Source organism: Temnothorax americanus, unplaced genomic scaffold (genome assembly GCF_048541705.1).
Source record: "Temnothorax americanus isolate GAGA-0224 unplaced genomic scaffold, ASM4854170v1 Scaffold24, whole genome shotgun sequence".
Lineage (NCBI taxonomy): Eukaryota > Metazoa > Arthropoda > Insecta > Hymenoptera > Formicidae > Temnothorax > Temnothorax americanus.
The window spans coordinates 3,094,664-3,119,552 of record NW_027509381.1 but is presented as its reverse complement, the minus strand read 5'-3'; the positions used below and the strand labels follow the sequence as shown (position 1 = coordinate 3,119,552).

Below are 24,889 nucleotides of genomic sequence, written 5' to 3'. Positions count from 1 at the left end.
TTTATAGGCAAATTATTTGAATTTGACAAATATATATTTTATATTATCAAGTATGTAAAGATATCAATTATGATCTTTCTTGTGCAATATTAAAAAATCAATTACTTAAATTTATTACATTAATTACATTTTTCAAATTTGTTTTTAAAATTATTAAGAAATATATGTAGACAAAAAACTGAAGTAAAATTTTACAAAATGTGGAATAACATTTTTTGGATATAAAATTTTATTTAAATTTTTTAAATGACTTTTATTTTTTTGTACAAAATAAAAATTTAAAAAACATTTATATTTTGTATACACAATTAAAAAATAAATAAAAAATAATTTTTTAATACATATAGACAATAGATAATTACAATTAAAGATTTAAAAAATATTAAAAGATACAGGTATCTTTAGGTATATCTATAGGATATTATAGATCTGATAGATTTAACAAAATAAAATAAATTAACCGGTTATATAGAAAAATAAAAAAAATTTTGAAATACACCAATTAAATGTATTTCTTTTTATTTTATTTTCTCTCTCTCTCTCTCTCTCTCTCTCTCTCTCTCTCTCTCTTCCTATTCCAAATATTCCTCCAGGATTAAATATTACATAAGTTGGTGTAAGGAAGCAAAATGTTCAATATGCATATGTATTATAAATGAAAAGGACCAAAAGATATTTTGATTCGCGTTGCATATATTCCACACACTAACCTTATTATATATACAAATCACACTAAGAAGTTAATCGTATATTTATTTTTATTGTATAACGTATATGTATAATGCGCCGATTTTATCCTAATCTTTTGTAGTCTATCCATGTAGCTTGGCTTTGTATAAACAAAGCAAAATAAAATAATGTCGAGAATTGCATAATCCCTATTCGCTCCAACCATGCACTTTCGTGTCCCACTGAGATTTTGATTGTTCGCCGTTTCGAGAGTAAATGAGCTAGGACTTTGAAATTTTTACCTGAGGTTCCCTGCCACGATAACTTTTTTCCGGCGTGGAGGGGATTCTCCCACGATCATTTGTTTTCCGGAACGAACGACTATTAGAAATTCGTGGGACACGAAAGGCATGGTTGGAGCGAATAGGGATTATGCAATTCTCGACAAATTATTATATGAATAAACATTATTATACGCATTTATGATACACATTTATGATATATCTATGACATTATTATACACATTTATGATTGTATTATATTAAAATGAATTTATTAAACATGATTTATTTATATATCCTGCATTAAGATCAATATCCAGGATAAATAACATAAAATTTTCGACAGATTTTACTTTTAAATGTATAATAATTCATACGCGGTAACAAAGCAAAAGGCCGTAGCCGGATAAGAATAAGGGTCAATGTGCCCACACGGATCATGCTCATTTTTTTTGCTTTGATTGCCATCAGTGTCACTTACTATTTAGTCAAATATTAGCCCTTAATATTGAACCGTTTTGCTGTAAAAAATAAAAATAGAAATTTCTAAAATAATTTATATTTTTTGACCGGCTTAACCAATTTTGATGAAATTTTAATATGTGTATAGATATTATTGAGACACATTTGTGGAAAATTCGGGAAAGGTTTCTGATGACAAAAACATTGATAAAAAAAATAAATAAATGTTCTCGATTTTTTTTAGTTTCGATATCTTTCTTGTGCAATTACGAAAAAAATTTTCTAGAATCTTGGAGTAGTTTCCTATCGGACATAATTTTTTGGAAACGATAAAATGGCGTAGGCGATACTTTTAAAAAATAAAATCTTTTTATTTATTTTTTTTTAAATACGATGTGCTTTTGGTACGATCGCCATATATTTTATGTAGAATTTTGGGATAGTACTTATTCTACGACAAGTAATTTTTTTGAACCAATAAAATAGGTAGGCATCAGAAGTGAAAAAAAATAAAATATTGTTTTTTATTTTTCTAAATTATGATATGCTTTTCTCGTACCATTGCCATATTTTTTTGTAAACTTTTGAGACGGTATTCTACAACAAGTAATTTTTTCGAACTAATAAAATAGGTAGAGGGTACTTTAAAAAACAAAATATTTTTTTTCAAAATTATTATAGTTTTTTGGTACCGTCGCCGTATTTTTATTTAGAATCTTGGAATGGAATCCTACATTTCTGCACAAAACGCAAAAACAATCGTTATAAATCTCGATTTCTTATCGCGCTTGTCATTCGCCTAATATAGGTAGTGTGTTTCTTCCTACAGAAATTGTTGTCTAGGTACTGTCACTACTGTCAGTACCGCGTCTCTATATACCCATCGCGATCGGGACGGTGCCGATGACGTCACGGGTCCGCCGCTAGCCGCTAGCTCCACGCTCCACATCAAAATGGCCGCATTTTAGTCTACCGAGTACTTTTCTTTACTGTTTGCCAATAGCCGTGCTAAGGGCCTGGCGGTGTTCGTTTACGTCGGAGCGGATCTGTTTCGCCGGAAATTTCCCTGTGTCGCGCGACACGATCTAAATTTCCGCGAAATAGAGCGAACGTGACCGGGTAAGTGTGGGAAAAGTGAGCAAAAAGGGTGTACGGCGCCGCGCGCGCGGCGTGGCTCCGCTCCGCTTCCTATACGGACGGGCCGCCGCCGCCGCCGCCCGCGCCGGACCAAGCCCATTCCGTCTCGAAGAGACGGGATCTTATTTATAGAGATTGGAGAAAAATCGACGTCGCTCGTTTGCGTTCGCGAACCGGGCACGCAGTTCGCGCGTATACAAAATTGCGCGCTGCCGCGACGGCGTCCCGCGTAAATAAACCGCCCGTTATATACCATACCGGCTCGCCCTTTCCTCGCGGGAAAGGTTATACCGTCTTCCCTCATCGTCTCCTCCGGCTCCGACCGGATCGTTCGCGCCCGCGGTAAATCGCGCGCGAAACGGTAAGACTCGTGACGCCGACGAAAATCTCGCCCGTCTCCATGTGGAGATAAAGGAATACGCTCGAAATTACATTTCGGAGTAAATTTCGGATTAGACCTATTTTTTTCAACTCGAGAGAGCTCCTTTGTTGATCGGCAAGATCAACAAACAGTACAATTCGTAGACTAGATTGCTTGTTTATTGGTAATTATGAGACGTTACGTCTTCTCTCTCACTGATTAGCAAAATTAGCAGAAGAATGGTTCGTAGTCTGCTGATTGCTATGTGGGAGCTTGTCCATGTATGTGAAAGAAGACAGATGTATTATATATTTTAACACGATGAAAAGTTTGATTATTAAAGCTTCGTAAAATTTAATTACCTTTCGATAGTTTCAATCGCATAGCGTCGTTAAATGTAAAAGATTGACAGGCTGTAAAGATTTGTTTATACATGTGCAATCTGAAATATGTTGAAACAGGATTGAATGACCTTGCTCTTTCACTTTGCAGGTTTGTCTGCGTAGATTCTCATAAGATGTTACGCCACCAACATCACGCGATGCAAAATCAGCTTCGAGATCACAATAGGTTAATGTCCTATAATCAAATCTTATATTAACGCTTCTGCAACGACGGAATCAAATAAAAAGTGATCGAAACATTAGCCTATCCTAAGAATACCGATCTTATAGAATAGAATAGAACTGAAGTAAATAATAAACTTTATTATATCATATAATCTAAAAGGCTCACAAAATTAAAAATTATTATATCATGTAAATATCTGTGCAGATTGGTAAAAATTGACCGAGAAACTTCCTAAAGATTCTGTTTGGTGACTTAATAATATATCGCTGTAATGTTTCTACATGTACAGCGAAAACTTTTCAAGAGTCTCTATAAAAGGGATTAAATATATCTATATGTATAATAAAGAACAATGTGATATTTGCTAATTTATAAAAAGTCAGTACAAATATGAGAAATTTATCCAATGTGTGTGTGATTCTGGGTGTAATCAAACAAAAATGACTCTGCAGAATGGCAGGACCAATGCGGCCCATGCAGCAGGCTAACATGCCACAGCTACATCAGCCGCAACATTTGCTACCACATCGGAATCCGCATCAACAAATACTGTCCATGCCCCCCCATCAACAGCATATGCATCACATGCAGCATCCTGGCCCGCCGCATGGAAATCCGAGACAGCCGATGTTGATGGGTATGAATACGCACGGTACAAACAGTAAGTACGGATACACGGTGAAAGATTTGATCCTTGTTCTTAATTATCGACGTGAAAATTAATGCAAAACATTTTACTTCTAGATACCATGGTTAGCGTTAGCATGAAGGACCAAGCAAATACAGTTTCTGTGACTCTTCAAAATGTGCAACAGCCTCAGTATCCACATCAGCAGCAGCAGCAGCAGCAACAACCGAATAATCAGCAAAATCAGCCTCCCCAACAGCAACAGCCATCGCAACAGCAGGTGCAACAGTCGCAATCGCAGCAGCAGCAACAGCCGCAACATATGCCGCAACAACCAAACGTGGAGCAATCGAAGGTGTTAACGAACGATGCCAATGGAGAGTCAAGAGACGATAATGCATCTGGTCAAAATCATGCCAACGGGACTAATCCAGCTTTGGCAAACATGAAAGAAAAAACACCCATGTGCTTGTTAAACGAGTTGGCGAGATTCAATAGGATTCAACATCAATATAGACTGACCAACGAGCAGGGACCGGCGCACAAAAAAAGATTCACGGTGACACTAAAACTAGGTGAGGAGGAATATGTCGCTGAAGGTCCTAGTATAAAGAAAGCTCAACATAGCGCGGCAACCGAAGCATTGACGAAAACTTGGTACCGTCAACCTCCACCCAAACCTACCAAGGCTATGAGGATCGGTCACCTGGGCAAATGTCCGACAGGTTCCGGTAATTTCATATTTTGACTTCTATATGCATGGAATTATAGTAGAATAATAATATCGATTTGCAACGTTATCGTTCTCAGTATAAGTAGTTATAATTGTACAGTAATGTCGACTTATAACTTTCTCTTTTTCAATCACAAGATCCACATGGGGGCAGGGGGTTGTAGTACTCTTCGGTATTATTTAATTTATCTAAATTGTGCCGTTTTGGATCGCAGGACATTTGCCGCCCACTGTCGAACTGAACGCGTTAGCGATGAAACGGGGTGAGCCAACTGTTTATACGTTCCGACAAGCTCCTCCAGCTGCGTTGCAACATCAATTTATGCCGCACGGATTCGGTAATTTTCCACGAATGTATAATCCACGACTTGCGTACAATCGTGGAGTTCACACGGATCTTCAGGGACTGTATCTCGTAACTCTGAAGGTGGGCGAACGCGAATTCACGGGTAGAGGTTTGACAGGCCAAGCAGCACGTCACGACGCAGCTAGCAGAGCCTTGGAACAGCTACGTCAATTGCCACTACCGGAAGAGATCGCAAACGTGAATAACTCCAACGAGAACGGCTCGCTGAGTGGCATTGACGATCCGAACGCTGAGTTGAAAAGTCCCGTATCTCTTGTTCACGAAACCGCACTAAAACGTGGATTGCCAGTCGGTTTTGAAGTCGTATCTGAAAGCGGTAAACCTCACATAAGAACCTTTATGACAAAATGCACTGTCGGCGACAAGGTTACTGTGGGAGAAGGATCCTCGAAAAAAGTAATCTCTCAAACTTTTCAGGTAGAAGAACGATAAGTAATGCAATTTCTAATGTGCTCCTACCGTCCCTGTTTTCTTAGGTGTCGAAGAAACGCGCCGCCGAGTTGATGTTAGACGAACTGAAGCGTCTTCCTCCGTTACCGGCTACCATACAGAATCGAACGATGCGAGTGAAACGTAAGCCACCAGCGACGAAGAAGAAATCTCGTAATTTAATCAAAGTTTATCAAGAGCCCCGTGCGGAGAATGAAGCCGCGGAGGAGGTCAATCCGGTCTCGCGACTGGTTCAGATTCAACAGGCGAAACGCGAGAGGGAACCGGTTTACAATCTGATAGACGAGAAGGGCGCGCCAAGACGCAGAGAGTTTGTCATGGAAGTGATAATGGGCCAGCATTCCGCTCAAGGAATCGGACCTAACAAGAAATTGGCTAAGAGAGCCGCGGCTGAGGCTCTCTTGACGCAATTGGGATACAGTAAACCGTCGCCGCAACCCGCAAAACCATCCATAAAGACGGGAGAGAGCGAAAACACGGAGTCGAAGCCTAGAAAAGTTACATTTCTCGAGGACGAACAAATGAACGACACTCAACCTCACTCAGTAGGAGGTAAGGAAAAATATCGATAATAGTCGTGTTCGATAATCGTGTTCGAGAAATTAAAAAATTTTTATCGTCTTTAGGTACCATAGGTCGCCAATTAGTACCTGGTCTTTTATTGGTAGACGGAGGTCAAGAATCTAAACTGGGGAATGGACCCAGCGTACAAATAGTTGCTGAAGAGTTGCGCGAACAGCAACAACAAAATACGGCTGGTGTTTCGCCCAAGGATCAATTGCATTATTTATCTCAGTTATTTAATTTCAGCGTAGAATTTAGCGATTTTCCTAAGGTAATCTATCGCGATAATTTGATGTGTATTAAAAGAATATTAAAAAATAGTCTTAATTAATTTTAAAGTGGAATTAGATAAATCAAAATGGAACGCATGTGTGAATAGGAAATGATGAATGTGACATCGATATATCATTGAAGTAAGCCATTATTTTCCATTAATGTTCCAGGGAGTGTCTATAAACAAGGAATATTTATCACTTGTGTCGCTAAGCACTGATCCACCGCAAGTTTGTCACGGTAATGGAGCGACAATAACTGCGAGTCGCAATCAAGCGGCTCTAAGGGCGCTTCGTACTCTTAGTAAATTGGGACTTGATAATGCCTCGAATGCAGCACAAGTGAAGAAGGATAAAGGTGCATCTGGTGATGGGATACACATTAGCATTCAAGTTAAAAATAACATTATGGATGGAGCTATCGATAAGTAACTGAGTAGCGCTTAAGTACATACATAATGTTGAGTTATATTTATGCTTCTTTAGGACACTGCAAAAGAAAGTTGAGTGAATTCCGTTGTTATAAAATTCTTTGCAAAATTGATGATATTAATATTGTTTATTCATTGCCAAAATCACATTTTGGAGATGTGCTGTTCCTCGACAGAGACTTTTTTCTTCAATCGCGCAAAGAGGGTCTCAGCCGCGGTTCTGTTAGCCAATTTTTTTACTAAATCCGATTCCTTTATACGCGGAATCTGATCTATTAAAAAAGCTCTCCCTCTTTCTCGTGGAATCTTTTTTTCTGTATAGTAATCTATATAGAAAAAAGTTGCTACAATAATCTGACTATATTTATAATTGTAAAAATGTATTTATGTCAAAAACATTTATCAAAAATTTACACGAAGCGTTGTGCATAGTCTATATCTATATATATTTTTCATTTTACACGTTTATTGTTTATAATGTTTATATTATTGGATTGCTTGCTATCTACATTACTAAAATTGATAAAAATCGAATGGATATAAACTTGAATCAATTTATATAAAATTATTTAAATTAGTTATTAGCGTGTTATATGAAATCTTCCTGATCTTTTGCAGTGTCTTAATTTACATTAAAATTCCGTTCAAGCACCAATAAGCGATATGTATTTAGTATTTAGTAATTGTGTAAGAATTCTTTCGTTTAATGACTAGAAACGTGAAACGTCTGATTAGTCACAGTAGACAATGACAAGTTTCTGTGACTATCGGAAATTTATTGTTATGAATTACAATAACGTATCATTGAACGATTCGTGTATTACAGCTCTTACAAAATTAACAATGCCATGGAACATTATTGGTGCTTGATCGTGATTGCGATCCTAGCAGTGACAGGTATAGCTGCTATATTTATTGTAACTTTTCATTGACAGGATCACAATAGCAATATACTTATCTACAAATGATTCAAAATGGTCATTCTCCAGTTAGGATCAGTCTATAATATATAATGAACACTATAGGGAAATCGTTAATCGAAGTTACACGACCTGGAGGTGAAATGCGACCATCTCTTAATTTCTCAATTGAATTCCTTAGCTTTCACGTTATCATGAATAAAAAGCTGTCTTGTTATCTAATGATATGTTAATAATTCATAATAATGTTTTTTTTCCTTTTTTTTTAATCCTCGGTTCAGAATTAATCACTTTATATTTTTTTTGTGTGAGTACTTTTTTGTCGCATTATTTGAAAAAAATGCAAGTTAAAACTTATTTCTATTAAGTCGCATGTGAAAATTATAAATAAAATCGTATAAAACGTATTTTTCCAGAGCAAGCTCTGGCTACGTGCGCTGGAGATACGCGTTGATTAAAACGATTGTGTGAAATATTAAGTGGCTTTAAATTGATAAAACATAGGTAATGCGACATACACTGTCCCTATGCCCCAATTTGCTTTTCTACGGGGGCCAGAAGCAATCTGGGGTCAACATATTCATGTATCGTAAAATATTGAGAAGTGAAGGGAATAGAAATTTCCATACATCTGTCATTCGGGTAAAAGGGTAATGATACGCTGTATAGGAAATTTCGGTGAATATGAAACGGAACGAAAAGAGAATAGTAATTTAAAAAATTTGTCCCGTTGCGTCAAGACCATTATAAAATTATTTTAATCTCGATGTAGAAACATCCTAAAAAACGGCGAATTTTTGTCCGGTTGAGAAGAGAAGGGAATAGAAATTTCCATACATCCTATCGTTCGCGGGTAAACAGTAATGATACGTTGCATCGGAAATTTCGATGAATCTAAATAAGAGAAAAAGAAGAGAAGGCAATAATTTGAAATTTGTCCCGCTGCGTCAAGACTATTGTGATGAAATTGTTTTAATTTTGTTGGAAAAATAGTCGTGAAGCAACGGTGAATTTTGTATTACTGTCGGAAAAATATGAGTAAGAATACTAGAGTGGAGGAGACTTAATAATGGATGAAGATAAACATTGAGAAACGGTACAAACTTTGAATATTCACGTAACTTTTACTTCTTGAACTTAAGTTCTATATGCGTCTCGCGCAAACTATAACGAACGTTGCCTTTTATTGACACGGTGTAACGACACAGAACTTTGTACCGGCGTTCTCAACCAAGTGACTTTGCTGTCTTCTATTCATTACTCTCGTATTACATTGCGATTTACTGAACAACAAATACAAACAATTTACATAAATTGCAACTGTATAAACGGTTAGTAAACTGTATTATTGTTCATTAAAATCGTGTGCATTCTATTCATAATGCCCGATACTCGGTATATTGAAAAATTTGTAACAAATGTTCTCGATGATGGATCCGTCGATTAAATCGAGGTTTGTTTGAGATATTCGCTGAAAAAAAAAAAACAAATTATTTATTGACTCTTCGAGACTCTAGTTGGGTTTTGTTTTGCCTGATACCGATCACTATTATAAGTGGGCCTTTCTTGTTCATGTGGCATTCAGTATTATGAGACACGGTAGTAGATTCCATTGCATATAGTTTTTCAAGAGCCGAACAGGACGAAGATGCGAATTGAACAATTTACGTCGCGTACACTGCAAGAGGAAGAGGAAAAAGGAAACGATTTCATGCTATGATCTGTAATACAGTATAGTTAATATTAACGATTAGATAAGCGAATATAACGTATCAATTTACCGAGATACCGGAGATAAAATCCTTCGACACTTTGAGGAGAGAAAGCTCGCGCGCGCGTTGAAAAGTCGACGCATTGTCGGACTTAATCTGCAAAGTGTTGAGAAAACAGAAGGCTGATGCGTCGATATTGTCAGGAAGAAGAAAAGAGATTGCGAAATATATTAATTTCATGCGTAATCTATATTTTGTCCTGTCATTTTGTTTTAATGCCGTCACATATGTATACAAGCGCCACGAAACGTTTGCTTACTTTCGTTTAGTATTAGGAAAACAACCGCTGCCGTTTCACTACGTTGCGACATATTGTTATGTAAAGCTTCTGTAAAATATATCAGCTTCTCGCGATTTTTCAGTTAGTTGGCGGGACGAGAGAAAGTACCGTATACGATATATACCGTAAAGTAGCCCGGTTATGTTAGATTTACATTTTAAGTGAGGCAATTTGTTCGTATGCTGTCACGCAAATGCGAATCCTCGGCAGCTTCCCATCGAGAGAACGATTGCTTCCCGAGTAGATCTAATCGATCGAGAAGGATCATTCGTACTCGATGGAGCTTTAATTGCATTTTCGGGAGTGAATTGTACGACGTATAGGAATCTACTGCTTTCCTCTATCCGCATCAGTTTGTATTTGAAGTTGAAGAACGATCGTAGAAAGGTTTCACGTTTCATGTATATGGCCTTTTTACTGTGCGTTTCAAATATACGCATGACAAGGTGGCACACGAATACCTGAATATTTTACCTTATTTATCCTTATCTGAGGCTTCCGTTTGAATAAAATATTCTTTGTCAAATGTATCAGTGCTTGCTTGGCGAATCAAATATTTGCGAGATTTAATACCTAATTTGTCAATATGTATTTTTTTAATTTGTCTAATGTCTAATTGCTAAAAGAATTTCACAGATATCTCTGATGGAAAAATTTCTCAAAACTTTTTATATTATTAATCAGAATTCCTATGAAAACTAAGATTTTTTCAAAATTTTTATACAAATTGGAACATTTTTCAGAAAAAGTAATAAAATATTAAATTTTTATAGTTCGTTTTTAAATTTAAGGCTATCTTAAGTGGTACAATCTCTTAAAATGTTATAATAAAATAAGAATGGACTACGGTTTTTAGAAAATTTCTAAGAAAATATGAGAAATTTTTTCACCGGGGATGTCTCAATTTTAATGAAACTAATATCTAAACGAAAAAATGAATTTATTTTGCACAATAATTGTTTACTAAATATCTGGGTCATTTTATGCGATGCGGGACACAAGAATCCCTTCCTTGTCAGACGTGAGACGGGATGTTTTAGTTCAACGTTTTGCCGCTTTTCTGTCTTCGGCATCTCGGCTCGGCTCGCGATTTTCATGAACTTGAACTTGGATCATCAGTATCAGTTTGAGTTGATTTGAGCTGTTATAACCTCAAATAAATGAATGCAATTGAAATTTTAATTTATTCGCAATCTTAACAATTTTTTAAGTTTACTATTCTGACAATTTATTGAAGTCTGACGCATCCAAACTGACGTCTATTCGTCTATGTTGATGTATTCATGATTGAGGAACGATGTATCGATCAAACAGTCGACTACAGGTTAGAATCACCGTTGATATTTTATTCCGTGAGACAACTCCTCGTGAAACGATGGATGATGGATTAAAGTAAAACGACGACCGATGCGTATGGCGTAGAGAATGGTTTATTGTCTCAAGTATAAGCATGAATGTTTTTAAATCGTCGCTCGTAACGTGTTTTCAGCTTGTCAGTCCTTTCCTTTCTTTGCCGATGTGACGAGGTGCCTTCGATCCCGTTCCGGAATTATTTAGCAGAGTTCACTTAATTTAAGATGGAAGAAGGTTAGCTTATGTTTTTTCGACGCCGAGAAATCGGCCGAATTTATCGTGCTAATTTGCGTATTGCAGGATTGACGAGAAAATAGAGGAGTAGGAGCCTAGTTTTGGAACATATACACCAGAGAAAATTGTCAGAGCGGCGGGATCCCGAACGAATCCGAAGATGTTCAAGAATACCTTCCAAAGTGGTTTCCTATCCATCCTGTACAGCATCGGCAGCAAGCCGTTGCAAATCTGGGATAAGAAGGTGAGGAACGGACATATCAAGAGGATCACCGACAACGACATCCAGAGCCTCGTTCTGGAGATACTAGGCAGCAACGTTAGCACAACGTATATCACGTGTCCTGCGGACCCGAGGAAGACTTTGGGTATAAAGTTGCCCTTTCTGGTGATGATTATCAAGAACCTGAAGAAGTACTTCACATTCGAGGTCCAGGTAAGGTTCTCATTGTGCTAATTTATAGAGAAATTCAAGGGAAAGTTATCCTATCTTGGTTAATGTGTGAAGTCCCAAAACGAGTTACCATTATTACTTTATACTCCTTTGCTCACAACCTCCAATTTGACAATCTCTTATTAAACCGATAGATGAGATTTAAGAATCAAACTGCACTTTATAGATAAGATAGATTGAAGTTAGAAAATTAAATCCATTTTCATGCACGTGGAAGCCCCACATCGCCTTAAAAAATATGATATATTTTTGTAATTTAATAATTTCATAAATTATGAAATTTGATATATTTAAGAAGAAAATTAGAACATATAATACTTGATTTATTTAAAATATTTTATATATTTTTGTTTTATTCAACAAATCTTTCAACCTGTTTCTTCGTATAAAAAAAGAAATTATACATTGCAGATAATCGACGACAAAAATGTACGTCGCAGATTTCGTGCTAGCAACTACCAGTCCACTACGAGAGTGAAACCATTCATATGTACTATGCCGATGAGACTGGACGACGGTTGGAATCAGATACAGTTCAACTTGGCTGACTTCACACGCCGTGCTTACGGAACGAATTACGTGGAGACACTGAGGATCCAAATTCATGCTAATTGTAGGATACGACGAGTGTACTTTTCCGATCGATTATATTCGGAGGACGAATTGCCGGCGGAATTTAAATTATTCTTGCCTATTCAAAACAAAGCGAAATGTTGAGAATTAGTGAAAGAACAGGCGCGTTTTTGGTAAGGAAAAAAAAGAAGAGTTGTTCGATGCAATGTTTCTTTAAAAATTTGTTCAAATTAGAAGATAATTCAAAATAAAAGTTAATTTATTGCTGTTTGCCTTAACTTTATATATTGCTCCATCATGTATACTACAAGCAATATATATTAGTAATAATTAATATCATTAATTTTTTACTTAGTAGAATATAGATCATATGTCATGTATTGCATGTATTTTTGCTTATTGGACAAGAAACATGTATATTTTTCTCTTTTTATATATATTTTTCCTATAATTTTCTTTTCAAATAATTCGCTAAAAATGGTTAAATTTATTGCAGACCGATATCCATGCGCCATTTCTGTTTCTCTGCAAATTGTTGTAAAAGTTCCTCCGATTTATCATACATTATTTATAATTCTACTTGCGACACATCGAGTCTTTTTTCGATAAGTTTTTTATTTGCGGATTGACCTATAGCTATAAAATCAGATACAACCGTCGTTAAGTATATGATTCACGATTTTATTTCGTCCAGTTTTGTGTCTTTCTCGATTACAGGTTGAATGTGTTTGAACATATCTTCAGTTATATCTTCAGCGTTTTCTTCGATACTAACCAGAGATCTTAAACGATTGGCGATATTTTTTTCACTTTCTCTAATGTATTTGTGCTTAGAAATATCATTGCTTCGAGTGTCGGTCGCATTACTGGTTATTTTATTAAGTTTAATGCTCTCCGATAGATCAAGTTTAAAAGCCGACGGAGAACCGACCGCGGAAACTCTAAATTCTGCATCTGTACTATTATCTTTTCCTATCTGTACATTATTATCGTTGTTACTTAATGTGCAGTTTCTCGAGTTAACGTACGTGTCTCCTACATTCTGAATTTTCTGCGGACTTTTTGAAAATCTATTATCTTTGAATAATATTTCACTGACGTGCGTTTTTAAAAATTGACTCTTTGCAATTCTTTTTAATTCGACAGAAGATGCAGGTTGCAACGTATGATTATTAATTTTTATATTTAGCAGGGAGTTTCCTGCCTTATGCATTTTGACGACACATCGTTGCTCTGCTTTCCCTGTTACGTCAGTACTACTTTTTTCTGATTTCTTTTCTACAACTGGATCATTTATCAAAGATTTTGTAAAGAATTCACCTTGTCTTGTAAAAACATCTCGGTTACGTATTTTTATCGCATCATTTAAACCATCTAATGACACGTAATTCCTTTTCAATGTATTAGAATTGTACAAATTTAGGTCAGGTGGACTCGAACTTTTCAGTTTCTCCGTGCTACGTGCGTTTTTGCATAATTCTACTTTCGTCGGTGACGTGCCAACAGAATCATTTTTGGCAAAACAATTCAAGTCAGATTGCTCTAAAGGTCCTAGAAGCCGAACAAGAAATAAAAATATGTCAGTACGTATGTATATCTCACGTTTCTTCAAGCATCTGTAAAACCTGTGTAACATTCTTCCGTCTGACAAGCCTTTTCGATGAAACCGATTCCCCGCTTCAACAGATACATATCGAAGAAAGCCCGACACATCTCGACAGGCGTCTCATCGTCGTTATAATGACGATCTTGCAGATAAACTCTTCTCAAATGGCAATTCGGATAAATCGTTACTCGCCGCAGAGCCCGATAGTCCATTCCGTACGCTTCGCGACAGAGAGTTTGAAGGTTTATCTCCAAGAAATTCCAACATTCCTCCAATCTCAGTGGAATACGAGCCACATTTGCACTGATACTCGGCAACCTTTCCACATTGTAGGTCACGAAGGAGAATCTTCTCCGATATTGTTCCTTGTCTACTATCTTTGCACGCAGAAGATAGAAAATCGTCATTAAGAAATTGAGAGTAATACAGATATCATTCATGAAACATATTAAAGGCATCCATGTACTTGAATCTCCAGCTTGAACCGCAAGTTTAAATTCTTTATGACTAACGCGAGTATGGGGAGCTTTATGTTCAGGACGTCTACCGCTTTAGCAGGAATAGTTATGCTCGTGGGGATAGCGTTGTCGTGAGGCCCGGTGATCTCGATTACTCTATCGCCGTGCAACAGCTCGTCCCTCGCTCTACGAACTTTACCACCGTAGGAAACGTGTTTCGACCACAGTTCCAGTGGCTTGTCCACGACGCTGCACAACAATGACGCGTACCCACAGATTTCGTTCTTCGACATCCTCTCACGGAAAATTTATGCGTGCTGCGATTGCGTCACAAAAAAAACAAGTGGTCACCTAGAGTATCGAGAACAGATTCCGTGAAATGGTTGCTACAAATTTTCTCGACGGAAAGGCTGGAAGATCAAACATATACAAATACTGCTGGCAGAATACTATAGCAGACATGAAGCAAAGTTTAACAAAAAAAAAATATGATGACAGACGGCAGAAATCAAGCAAACTTCGACATGTTTGTAACTTGACGCAGTTTGACGGCGGAAATCGAGCGGAATTCGCGTTCAACGGCGACTCTGCGAACGGTTTCCGTCCCCAATCCCCAATCGGCTGTCAGGCTATGTCAGAAGGCTTCGCCGGCAAAACGCGAGCTTGACGCGAACACATATATTCGATGCCGATTTGCCAGCGATTCCTGACAATCCTGATTCCCCGATTGAATTTGCCGTTAATGTCAATCACTGTCGAGATCTGTCAATTTGGACGGCCCGCTTACTGGGGATGCTTGGGGGATGCAGAAAGGAGTATCGGCATAGCTTCTTCGGGGAGTATGACGCGACTTTTACCGGATAATCCGGATATTTCAACATCTCTCCTTCCTGCGATAAAACGTGCAGGTGAAAAATGACGAGAATTTGATAACTGTTCCCATGATTTTTGTTTTAATTTTGGAAAGGGTCGAGAAGGGACCTTCGGAGGTTATGTTCCTCCTCGTTCACATGTTTTTTTTTTTTTTTTTTTTTCGCGTTATTTATCGCACAAAATTTTGACGAAAAAACGGGAGGGTAATAAATATATTTTCGAAGATCTGAATTCGTGGCAACAACAATATCTATATTCCACAACGGGAATAATAAACTTAAGAATGTATAATAATTGTTAATAATGAAACACATTTTCTGATTTTTCTCTTAATTTTCTGAAAATTAATTATAATTTTAATTATTCTCCTGTTTGCGCTAAAAATATGTAATGCAATTTTTATTTCCTCTCTGATGTACGTACTTTATCGCGATACGTAATTATGCATTGAAATAATCATGGATAATATTCGTTCCGCTTGCTTTATTGACATTTAATCAATTCATTGCACATTTCGTGCTAATTATAATTTGTACGAAATGTCGAAAATAAGACATTGCCGATCGGAGACGTCATTGTCATCGTCAATCACGAACGGCATCGCGATAATTTTCTCTCCCCCTCCCTCCTCTCCTGTGCAAATTGATTCCCCCTGAAATACAAATTCGGGGGGTGTCTTTTTCTATTCACGGCTCCGGCGAAAATCATCCCGCCGCCGGGACAAAAAGGGGGTGAATATAACAAACGTCGATACGAATAATTAACGAAATAATGATCGTGTCATTATAACGAGCCTGGCGTAATTAAGAGCTGCGATGGGGAAATCGGGGGGGGGGAGGGGAGGGGGCAAAATTGGGCGAAATGGTTGTGGCGGACGGGTGGGAAGGGGAGGGGAGGGGTAATCGCGTCCACACACACGTATACACTCGGCGGGCGTATTAATTGCTAATTATTAAGTATTGATTTTTTTAAATGGGGACGTGGAGCGTAGCGCCGGCTCTCCGCTCCCCCGCCGTCAGGAGGGGGCGCGCGGTGGGGGGAGCCGCCGCTCGTCCGCGGACTATTTTCCGCGGCGCGCAAAAACTCGGCGCGCGCACGCGCACGCGCGCAGTGATACCCGGCGGAGAAATGGCGGGAAACCGGCGGCCGGCGCCGCGACGGCGATCTCGACGACGACGACGTGCGTGCGAGCGAACGGGCGTCGCGCGCGACGTCGACGGACGGCGCGCGCGGGGGACACGTGGTGCGTCGCGCTGCGAATCGCGGCGCGGCTTTTACGAGATTCCACGAAAACAGAAATTGGCGGGCGCCGAGATGGAGTCGTCGAGCGACGTCGAGCGTGCCGGCCAAGATGGCGGACCAATTAAAGAGCGTTGTCGCGCGCCGATGCGTTTTATTCTTTGCGCGCCGCATGGCCGTCGTTGCGTCGATGTAATATACGATTTTCGCGGACGGCGAAGGCGATGGCGGCGGCGGCGGCGTCGCGACGCCGCGAATACGCGCGCGCTCTGCACCGTGGCGGGGAGCGCGGAGGGAGGGAAGGAGCGCTTTGCGCGCGGGCGCGCGGCGGGCGGCCGCGCCGCGCCGCTACGCGAGGCGCCGGCGGAATCCATAAATAAAACAATTGGTTATATACATATGTTTTTCAAATCGACGAATGCTATTATATATTTTGTATTGAGCACTCGCGGCACACTCCGGAGGGGGCGGAGGAAGGGGGGGAGGAGAGGGACGGCGGTGGGCGACGGAACGGGGGACGGACGCACGCCGACGCCCGACGACTAGCCGCGGACGCGCGGGCGAGAGCGCGCGGCTGTTTTTATAAAGAGCACACGGGCACGACGACTCCGCGTCGCGTCGCGCCGTACCCGCGCGGCTTATAATCTCGCCCAATCCGCGGCTCCACTCATAAAGTATACGGCGGAACAAAAAAAGAGGGAAAATCGTTATAGAATAATCAAGCCGTCGCCGCCGCGCGCGTTCGTCCGCTTTCGGCCGCCGCCGTCGGGAGACACACGCGGCTTCTTCTCGGTCGCGCATCGTCGTCGTCGCCGTCGCCGTCGTCGTCGTCGTCGTCGTCGTCGCCGTCGCTGTCGCCGCCGTTCCTCGCGACCGAGGATGCCCCGTCGTTGCCCGAGTACATGAAGACGACGTCGCGTCGCGGGCCGACTCATCGGCGACACGGCGTTTCGTCCTAGCCGCCTCTCGCTCGCGGTCCGTCTTTTTTCGGGAGAGGAGAAAAGAAAAAAAAAAGAGAAAAAGATCTCGTCTCCGACGTGAAGCCCGCGTGCGGTGCCCCGCCGAAGGATCGGCCGAAACGAAAAGTCTTCCAGCGGTGGAACGAGAAGAAAAATCGTCTCCCCTCTCCTCCCCCGACACGCCGTTCTCTCCTTTTTTTCTTTTTCGCTATTCCTCCCCCTCGCCGCTCTCATATTCTTTCTCTCTCTCTCTCTCTTTCTCTTCCTTCGCCGTTTTCCTTCTGCCGCTTTTCTTTTTTTGAAAAATGGGCACGGCGGCACGCGATCTCAAGCAGCAGCAGCAGCAGCAGCAGCAGCGCGATCGGCAAGCGGACCGGCATCCCGCGGCGCAGTGCCGGATCTGTGCGGCCGACATCGTCACCGACTACGACGGAATGCACATTTTCGCTGAAGACGGCCGGCGTCATTACCTGCAGACCAAAATACGGAAATATCTGCATATCTTGGTGAGTGAAAAAATTCGCGAGCTGCATTTTTCACGCGGCGACCGCCCCTTTTTTTCCCGCCCTCATCCTCTTTTTTTTCCTCGTTTCTCTCTCGCTCTCCCTCGTTTTTTTTTCTTTCGAAATTCTCCCTCTCTACCTGCCGCGATCACGTGCCGGTCGAATTTCCGGCCGCCGTGTGGAATTTCGAAAACGCACGTCGTCCGCCCGCGCTCGCCGATCGCTCGCCGATTTCGCGAGATCGGCCGACGATTTTCTCTTTTCCGTTCGGATACGATCGCGTCGACAAATTTCTGAAGATCGAACGTGCGATCGCGGCTGACGTTCGCGAGAAATCGGCGCCAAGTTGACTCGGAGTCGCGATCATGCCTAAAATCTCTAGCCCTCCCTTCTCACGCGGTCGAATAACGACTAACGACGAGCTCGCGATTAAATCGACTCGGTCGTCTAAATATAACGGCGACATTTTCGTGGACATGCTCGAGGAGCGTATATACACGGGGTGTTGCACGCCTCGCCGAGAAAACCCGCCGGCCGAAAAATTCATCGCGTCGGTCCCTCTTTAATGAGCCGCGAAATGTCATCGAGCTCCCCACGTCAGGGACGTGAACGGCAGCGTGTCGATTTGAGGGGGCTCCGATCTCCGATCAGACGTAACGCGCGCGCGGGGGGAACACGTCGGCCGAGCGCGACCATTTTGTGCGGGGCTGCAAAAGTGTTAAAAATTAGCATTTTATTGATTGCAATAAGTATACCGTGCGCCGCGCGTATGTGTGTATCTGCCGCTGCCGCTATATATAAGCCCGACTACATCTATAAATACAATCGGAAATGAGGGCCGTGTCCCGTGTCCGCGGTGGAGCGGACGGCAACGGGGAGATGACGTCGCGCGGAATAAAATTGCGATCTCGACCGACCGAGACGTGATCGCGCGCGAGGAAAGATGAGAAGAAAAGAATAGAAACGGGGCGAATTTCTTTCTAGTTTCTGAATGAACCAAAACGTCCTTTCCTTCCACCGTCGTTATCGGCGCTCGCAAAAGCTAGGTTAATTGTCGATCGAGGATGAAATCAGAGGGAGAGTTACGGCACGCTGAATGGGAGATAATAATAACGCAAAATAAGAGATATATAATAAAAATAATGACGAAACAATAAGATGATGCTTAATTATGCAATTGACATAAATTATGTGATTTCGGAATCTGAGAGACGGTCATGGTTGGATTGACATATCCTTCGTATATGGAACAAGTTAAATTTGCAGAACAGGTATAGACATGTATAAAAAGGATATATATATATATAATATATAAAGGATATGTAACATATTTTACAGTAATTGTTGCCCATTATACAATTTCCACCTTGAGAGAACTATGCAATATGTTGTGGAAGTGTAATATACTCATGTTTAAATGTTTCACAGGTGTCATCGGAGGACAAATTTTCAAAGATGGTCTGTTCAACGTGCATCAAAAGATTGGAGAGTGTCCATCGCTTTGCGACGATGGCGTACCGTACCCAAGAAAAGTTGAGATCGCAGCTTTATGGTAACATTGACAATACGAATCTTGTACAAGACGACGAGACGCAGAATATTAAAGATATGCGAGATACTGCAAAGAAAACGGAGGACCGAGGACTGTTACATTCAATATTGACAAAGGTATGTGCTTTATAAATAATCTTTTTAAGATAATATTTCTAGGTATATTACATTTTTATCTGTAGAGCGTAATGTAACATCATTTGTCGCTCGTAGGGTGCGATAGAAATTTTAACCGAAAACGAGCCACTGGGACCACCGGAATCAAATACCCAAGAGGACAAACGTTGCACCCCGAGCATGGAGGAAATGGAGGTAAAAGTGGATCCGATGCTATTTTTACAATGCGGCATGGAACAGTCTACATCCGAAGCTTCAGATTCCTCAGATAACGAGGAAGAAATAACGAGGTCACATACGCCGGAGCCATTACCTTTAACAAATAAGTAGGAATTTTTATACTGTTAATAAATATCGTAACGATAGCCGAGTGTGCTCGCTTAAAGCTTTCGTTTGTTTAGAAATACTGAAGTGGAAGAGGAAGACGAAGAAAAGAAAGATGAAAGTGAATCTAAATCGCACGAGGACAGTAGGAAACCTGCATCCAATGCACCAGCGAAACCACACGAATGTACAATATGTGCCCGATCTTTTATATCGCAAATTGGCTTGCAAAATCACTTGTGGTCGCATTTACCCAGAGAAAGAAGATTCGACGGAAAGCCTATTTTACAATTTCAACACGTTTACTCTACGAATGGTGTACTTCACACGAATAGTGATAACAATTCGTCCAGCAACTTTATCTGTCCAATCTGCAGTAAAAAGATTTCTACAAAGGGAAATTTGAAAGTGCATTTAGAGACTCACAGGCCTAAAGGAAAGTACGGCTGCGACATATGTGGAAGAATGTACGTTTGCATTGCAATAATTCTCGTAATAATTTAATATTTAATTATTTCACTCGATTAAGATATAGCAAAGAATTATTATCAACCTCTTGTATTTTTTTTTTAATTTATTTGTTTCTATATTGAAATAATATTAATATCTCAATGGTAAATTTTTGACTAATAATGTATTAATTATAATGTATTGATTACTATTATCCTCGAAGAATTTTCAAGTACTATTAAAGAAAAATTTTGATTCCTTGCAGTTTCAAAACTCAGTCGAATCTGTTCAGACACAAGGAGTATCACGGCGGCGTACAGTTTCCATGTAATGTATGCGGGAGAGTGTATCCAACGAATTCGACGTTACGCGCCCACAGCATAACGCATTCGGACTTGAGACCGCACGCATGCCCGCTTTGTGATAAGACGTTCAAGCGAAATCAGGATTTAAAATTCCACATAAATCAGCACACGGGTGCGAGGCCTTATCAGTGTCCTTACTGTCCGAAAGCTTTCGCGAGCTCCGGCAACTGTTTTTCACATCGTAAAAGAATGCATCCCCGGGAAGTCCATCGGGATCGACAGAGAGCGGCGGATTTAATGAGATGAACCATGGGCAGTCAATACGAGGACTGGTCTTAAAATTTCGGATGAATGTTCTGCCGAGGTGATCGTATATTGATCATGTATTAGTAACTGTCGTAATGTAAACTTTATTTCCAGAGATTAACGGTGCTAACGAGAACGGAAATTTTGTATGTTTTATTGTTCTTAAATTATTTATACACATTTAGCGTTAAGTACGTTGTTGTTGGTATTGTATATTTTGTTAGTTATTTATTGAATACGTATGTCTTTCCACTGTCTGATATAGAGATTATTGGTGAACTTCCATTATTGTTAGTAAGCTTAGCGTTGAAGCTTTACTACGATATAGCAAAGAAAGTAAGTTTGAAATTTCATAGCCAGATTTACTTAAATATTGATACCTTTAGTTTTATTTTCTATGCATATTAATGCAATTTATACGTATTATTTTAGTGATAGGAAAATAATTGTTAAATGTTTCTAAGAATATAATGTAATTGTACTATCGTTTAAACCGGTTAACACGTTCTGATTTCTTACATCTGATTTTGTTACGTATCAGTACATCTTGTTCTTGTGTTAAAAATGTCTACACTGCCATTTTTGCGTATATTCCTTCTTTTTTTACATTATTGAAACATTAGAATAGATAGTAGTAATTATGATTTGTATATGATTGTTTACTTCCATAAGAAAGTTTATATGTAGCAAGATGTATTGTAAAACTAGTTCTATGCTCTATATGACATTATCTTGACAACTCTGTGATAATTGTATTGGCACTGGTCATTTTATACTGGTTATGAAATTTACAACTTACCATATAATAGAAATATTATTCTACGAACGTAGATTATACACGATTGTAGCATTATTCAAACAGTGACGAAGATTCTAAAGAAAAAAGCACATTATTTTACTCACAGCGATCAAGCAGATAATCCGCAGGGAACTTTACACGTCACATATGTATCGACCAAAAAGCGAAAAGAGAAAATTTTGCGAAAAAGAGAGAGAAAAAAAGAGTTTCGTAGCCTGTGACATATTTTTAGCACAATACAAACATCATCATAAATGTTAAGACTGTATACGGAAATTATGTGTCAAATTAGATAATAACTTTAAGGGCGGACAAGACCGGATGTTATATGAAAACAAGTCTAGTCGTCTAGCAGTATTAATTATCAATAAGTAAGTGTAGGCGCCGTAGTCGATATTACAAATACGATCGTGACGTTATTCTTATAAGCGAGATATATGAGGTAAATGTTAAACAGAAGTCTGAGTAGTTCTAGGAAGGCATAGTTAAGTTAGTTAATTAGTTAGACGATTCGTGTAACGTAGATAATAGTCCGTGCTTCCATATACATTCGCACACGCGCTAAAACACCGCAGAATGCGTAAATAGAGAGCGTTACAGGCCCTGAGAAAGAAGCAAGTACACATACAACAGTCGGTACACAAACAATAAGTAGCTCGTACTACCTATCGCAAAGACAAAAAAGAAAACCACCATGTGTAATCACATTATATTAATACAGCATTATTAGCTCATAGAGATATAAGCGTGTATTTTGTGATTACGTTTTTTCCGGACGCTTGCCGACATATATTATATATACAGACACTTTAGACATAGGTAACAATAAATATAGTGATATTATATATATACACAAAAATAATCAATTTTTGACAGAGAAAAAGAGCATCCGAGGTGAACCGGTGTTCGCGGCTCAATCGTCGTCATTCTTGCATTTTAGACCTTAGAGAATCAAAAATTGAGTATTTTTCTAAAACCGACACGCCAAAGACACACAGTCCTAGTAATCGAGACTAGTAATTAACAATAATTCAGAAGTGCCAGTTGTAATGCAGAAAATTAACATAGCGTACTACTTTAGCAGCAGACAAATACCACGGAGGATCATTCTGTAGAGCTAATGCAAAATACACACCATCTGTGACGTATATATATAAATAAATTCATTGTATAAAATTAGTCGGACTTGCATCTCCCGCGTTCACGGCATTCGCATAAAAAGAGACGCATGTCGTTGAACTGCGTGCGTGCATTATCGATGACCATGTAATTACGAATAAAAACAACGCAACTTCAAACGACCGTGTCATTGATCCGGAATGGAGTGGAAGGACATTTTATCGGCGCCCATAAATGAACGGCATACATAAAATGCGGTTTTTACGATCATGGACCGGTCTCAAAGAAAGTTTACGAAGACTTTGCTCCTGAGCTGCACGGCATTCACCGTTTTAGGATTACCTCGAGCGGATGGACGTCAAATTTTTACTTAAGTAAAAACTAGTTTCTCTAAGACAATAACTTTCTTCTTTATTCAAAAGCCATATCGTATCACGCTCTGTTTACTGCCATTTAGATTTATTCGTCCGTAATCCTTATTCCGATAAATCGATTCTATAAGTTTCGAAGTAGAGTTACCAAAAACCTGGGAATAGGACACAGAGAAAAAGAGAGAACATTTTATTTTTATAAATCTTTTGTTTCTTAATTTCCTTTCAAACTTAATTACAATAACTTTCGTAGATATACATGCATAATAATTGTAGGTCTATTTTCGGTCTGGAAGGATTGACATCAAGCGATACCGCGGATGATGAATATCTCCGAATATCGGTAACCAGAGAAGATTGCAAAATAGCACACGGAATAAACGCAGTATAACGCAATAAGTAAATTTCCGTATATTTCACCCAGCTGAAAGGAAGGTGAAGAAAACCTTGGAATACGTATTAATTTATGTCTATGCGCGCGATAACGAGCAAAATACATCTACATTATCTACAAAAACAATCCGCTTTTCTATAATTTAGATGTATCTAATGCCCTAGCCTTCGTATTATCTCTGAGCATTGCGTAACACGTTATTTGCGTCTATATATAATAGTTGCGCCTAATTCGCGTATAACTTAGCAGCGTATCACTCTTCTCTTATAATGTTTTGATGTTTCAAAGATTAATCTTATCTAATCGATATTTTTTGTTCGCTGTGTGTTTACGATTCTTTAAATGACGCACGGTTGTTGTTTTTTACATCTTGTATAGAGTTTTCTCTAGAATTTGTGCGCATTGAATTGCATAGTGCAAAACATTACTTTTTCCAGTATAGAAAATAGCATTGTGTGCATTCCGTGTGTGCACAATTTCTGGAAGATATTCTGTATAATAAGCAACGCGTATAATATACAACGTGAATTCCAACAAATATACTGACATAATTAAGTAATATGCTAGTGTTAAGAACTTGAAAAACAATTATTAACTTTTAGTTTATTTTCTACCGACACCAAGACATATATGCGATGACCAATTGTATGTTGTTTGTTTGCAGACATCTCGCGACAGCGTTTGACACATTTTGCCGTCACTATGCAGAAATCAAACGAAATTAAATATACAACGGATAAATCTCTCATAAAGATATCTATAAATGCGCTCGGTAAAATTATTCATTCCGGATATCTTATAATGGTGGCGTTTGATACGTCTCGCCGTCATCATTATGCATAAATTAAACGCAGTAGGCAACGGATATATCTCATGATTCACGAAGATATCTACAGATGCGCTCAGCAAAACTGAGATAAAAAATAGTATGTATACATAAGATACAGCGTGATAATCGGTGCCGAGTACTTACACAGTTTTCGAATTGTGACATCGTCGCGCCG

General features: G+C 39.3%; 4 protein-coding genes across 8 annotated transcripts; 3 read left to right on the top strand and 1 right to left on the bottom strand.

The window, feature by feature from the left end:
* The first annotated feature begins 2,346 nt into the window (after positions 1-2,346).
* Stau (double-stranded RNA-binding protein Staufen) lies at positions 2,347-10,355 on the top strand. 2 transcript variants are annotated; one of them, XM_077408353.1, is made up of 8 exons: positions 2,347-2,531; positions 3,403-3,480; positions 3,933-4,141; positions 4,225-4,839; positions 5,057-5,604; positions 5,685-6,210; positions 6,285-6,493; positions 6,666-10,355. In XM_077408353.1, the coding sequence occupies exons 2-8, from the start codon at positions 3,428-3,430 to the stop codon at positions 6,924-6,926; spliced, it is 2,421 nt and encodes an 806-aa protein (XP_077264479.1). In that variant the 5' UTR covers positions 2,347-2,531; positions 3,403-3,427; the 3' UTR covers positions 6,927-10,355. The 2 variants fall into 2 exon arrangements, with proteins under 2 accessions (XP_077264479.1, XP_077264480.1); XM_077408354.1 differs by lacking the exon at positions 3,403-3,480.
* A 642-nt stretch (positions 10,356-10,997) lies between these two features.
* Positions 10,998-12,778, top strand: LOC143898717 (cilia- and flagella-associated protein 20). 2 transcript variants are annotated; one of them, XM_077408371.1, is made up of 4 exons: positions 10,998-11,221; positions 11,387-11,484; positions 11,551-11,920; positions 12,350-12,778. In XM_077408371.1, the coding sequence occupies exons 3-4, from the start codon at positions 11,645-11,647 to the stop codon at positions 12,653-12,655; spliced, it is 582 nt and encodes a 193-aa protein (XP_077264497.1). In that variant the 5' UTR covers positions 10,998-11,221; positions 11,387-11,484; positions 11,551-11,644; the 3' UTR covers positions 12,656-12,778. The 2 variants fall into 2 exon arrangements, with proteins under 2 accessions (XP_077264497.1, XP_077264499.1); XM_077408373.1 differs by lacking the exon at positions 11,387-11,484.
* A 406-nt stretch (positions 12,779-13,184) lies between these two features.
* Positions 13,185-17,134, bottom strand: LOC143898871 (uncharacterized). The gene is made up of 3 exons (XM_077408652.1): positions 14,584-17,134; positions 14,137-14,494; positions 13,185-14,062 (listed from the first exon to the last, which is right to left on the bottom strand). Exons 1-3 carry the CDS (start codon positions 14,866-14,868, stop codon positions 13,185-13,187), a joined length of 1,521 nt encoding a protein of 506 aa, XP_077264778.1. The 5' UTR covers positions 14,869-17,134.
* Positions 17,135-17,291: 157 nt separating this feature from the next.
* On the top strand, positions 17,292-23,299 carry LOC143898712 (uncharacterized). 3 transcript variants are annotated; one of them, XM_077408365.1, is made up of 5 exons: positions 17,292-18,152; positions 19,578-19,817; positions 19,914-20,143; positions 20,219-20,608; positions 20,857-23,299. In XM_077408365.1, exons 1-5 carry the CDS (start codon positions 17,952-17,954, stop codon positions 21,200-21,202), a joined length of 1,407 nt encoding a protein of 468 aa, XP_077264491.1. In that variant the 5' UTR covers positions 17,292-17,951; the 3' UTR covers positions 21,203-23,299. The 3 variants fall into 3 exon arrangements, with proteins under 3 accessions (XP_077264491.1, XP_077264490.1, XP_077264492.1); XM_077408364.1 differs by having other exon boundaries at positions 20,204-20,608; XM_077408366.1 differs by lacking the exon at positions 17,292-18,152 and adding an exon at positions 18,389-19,420 and having other exon boundaries at positions 20,204-20,608.
* The last annotated feature ends 1,590 nt before the right edge of the window (positions 23,300-24,889 follow it).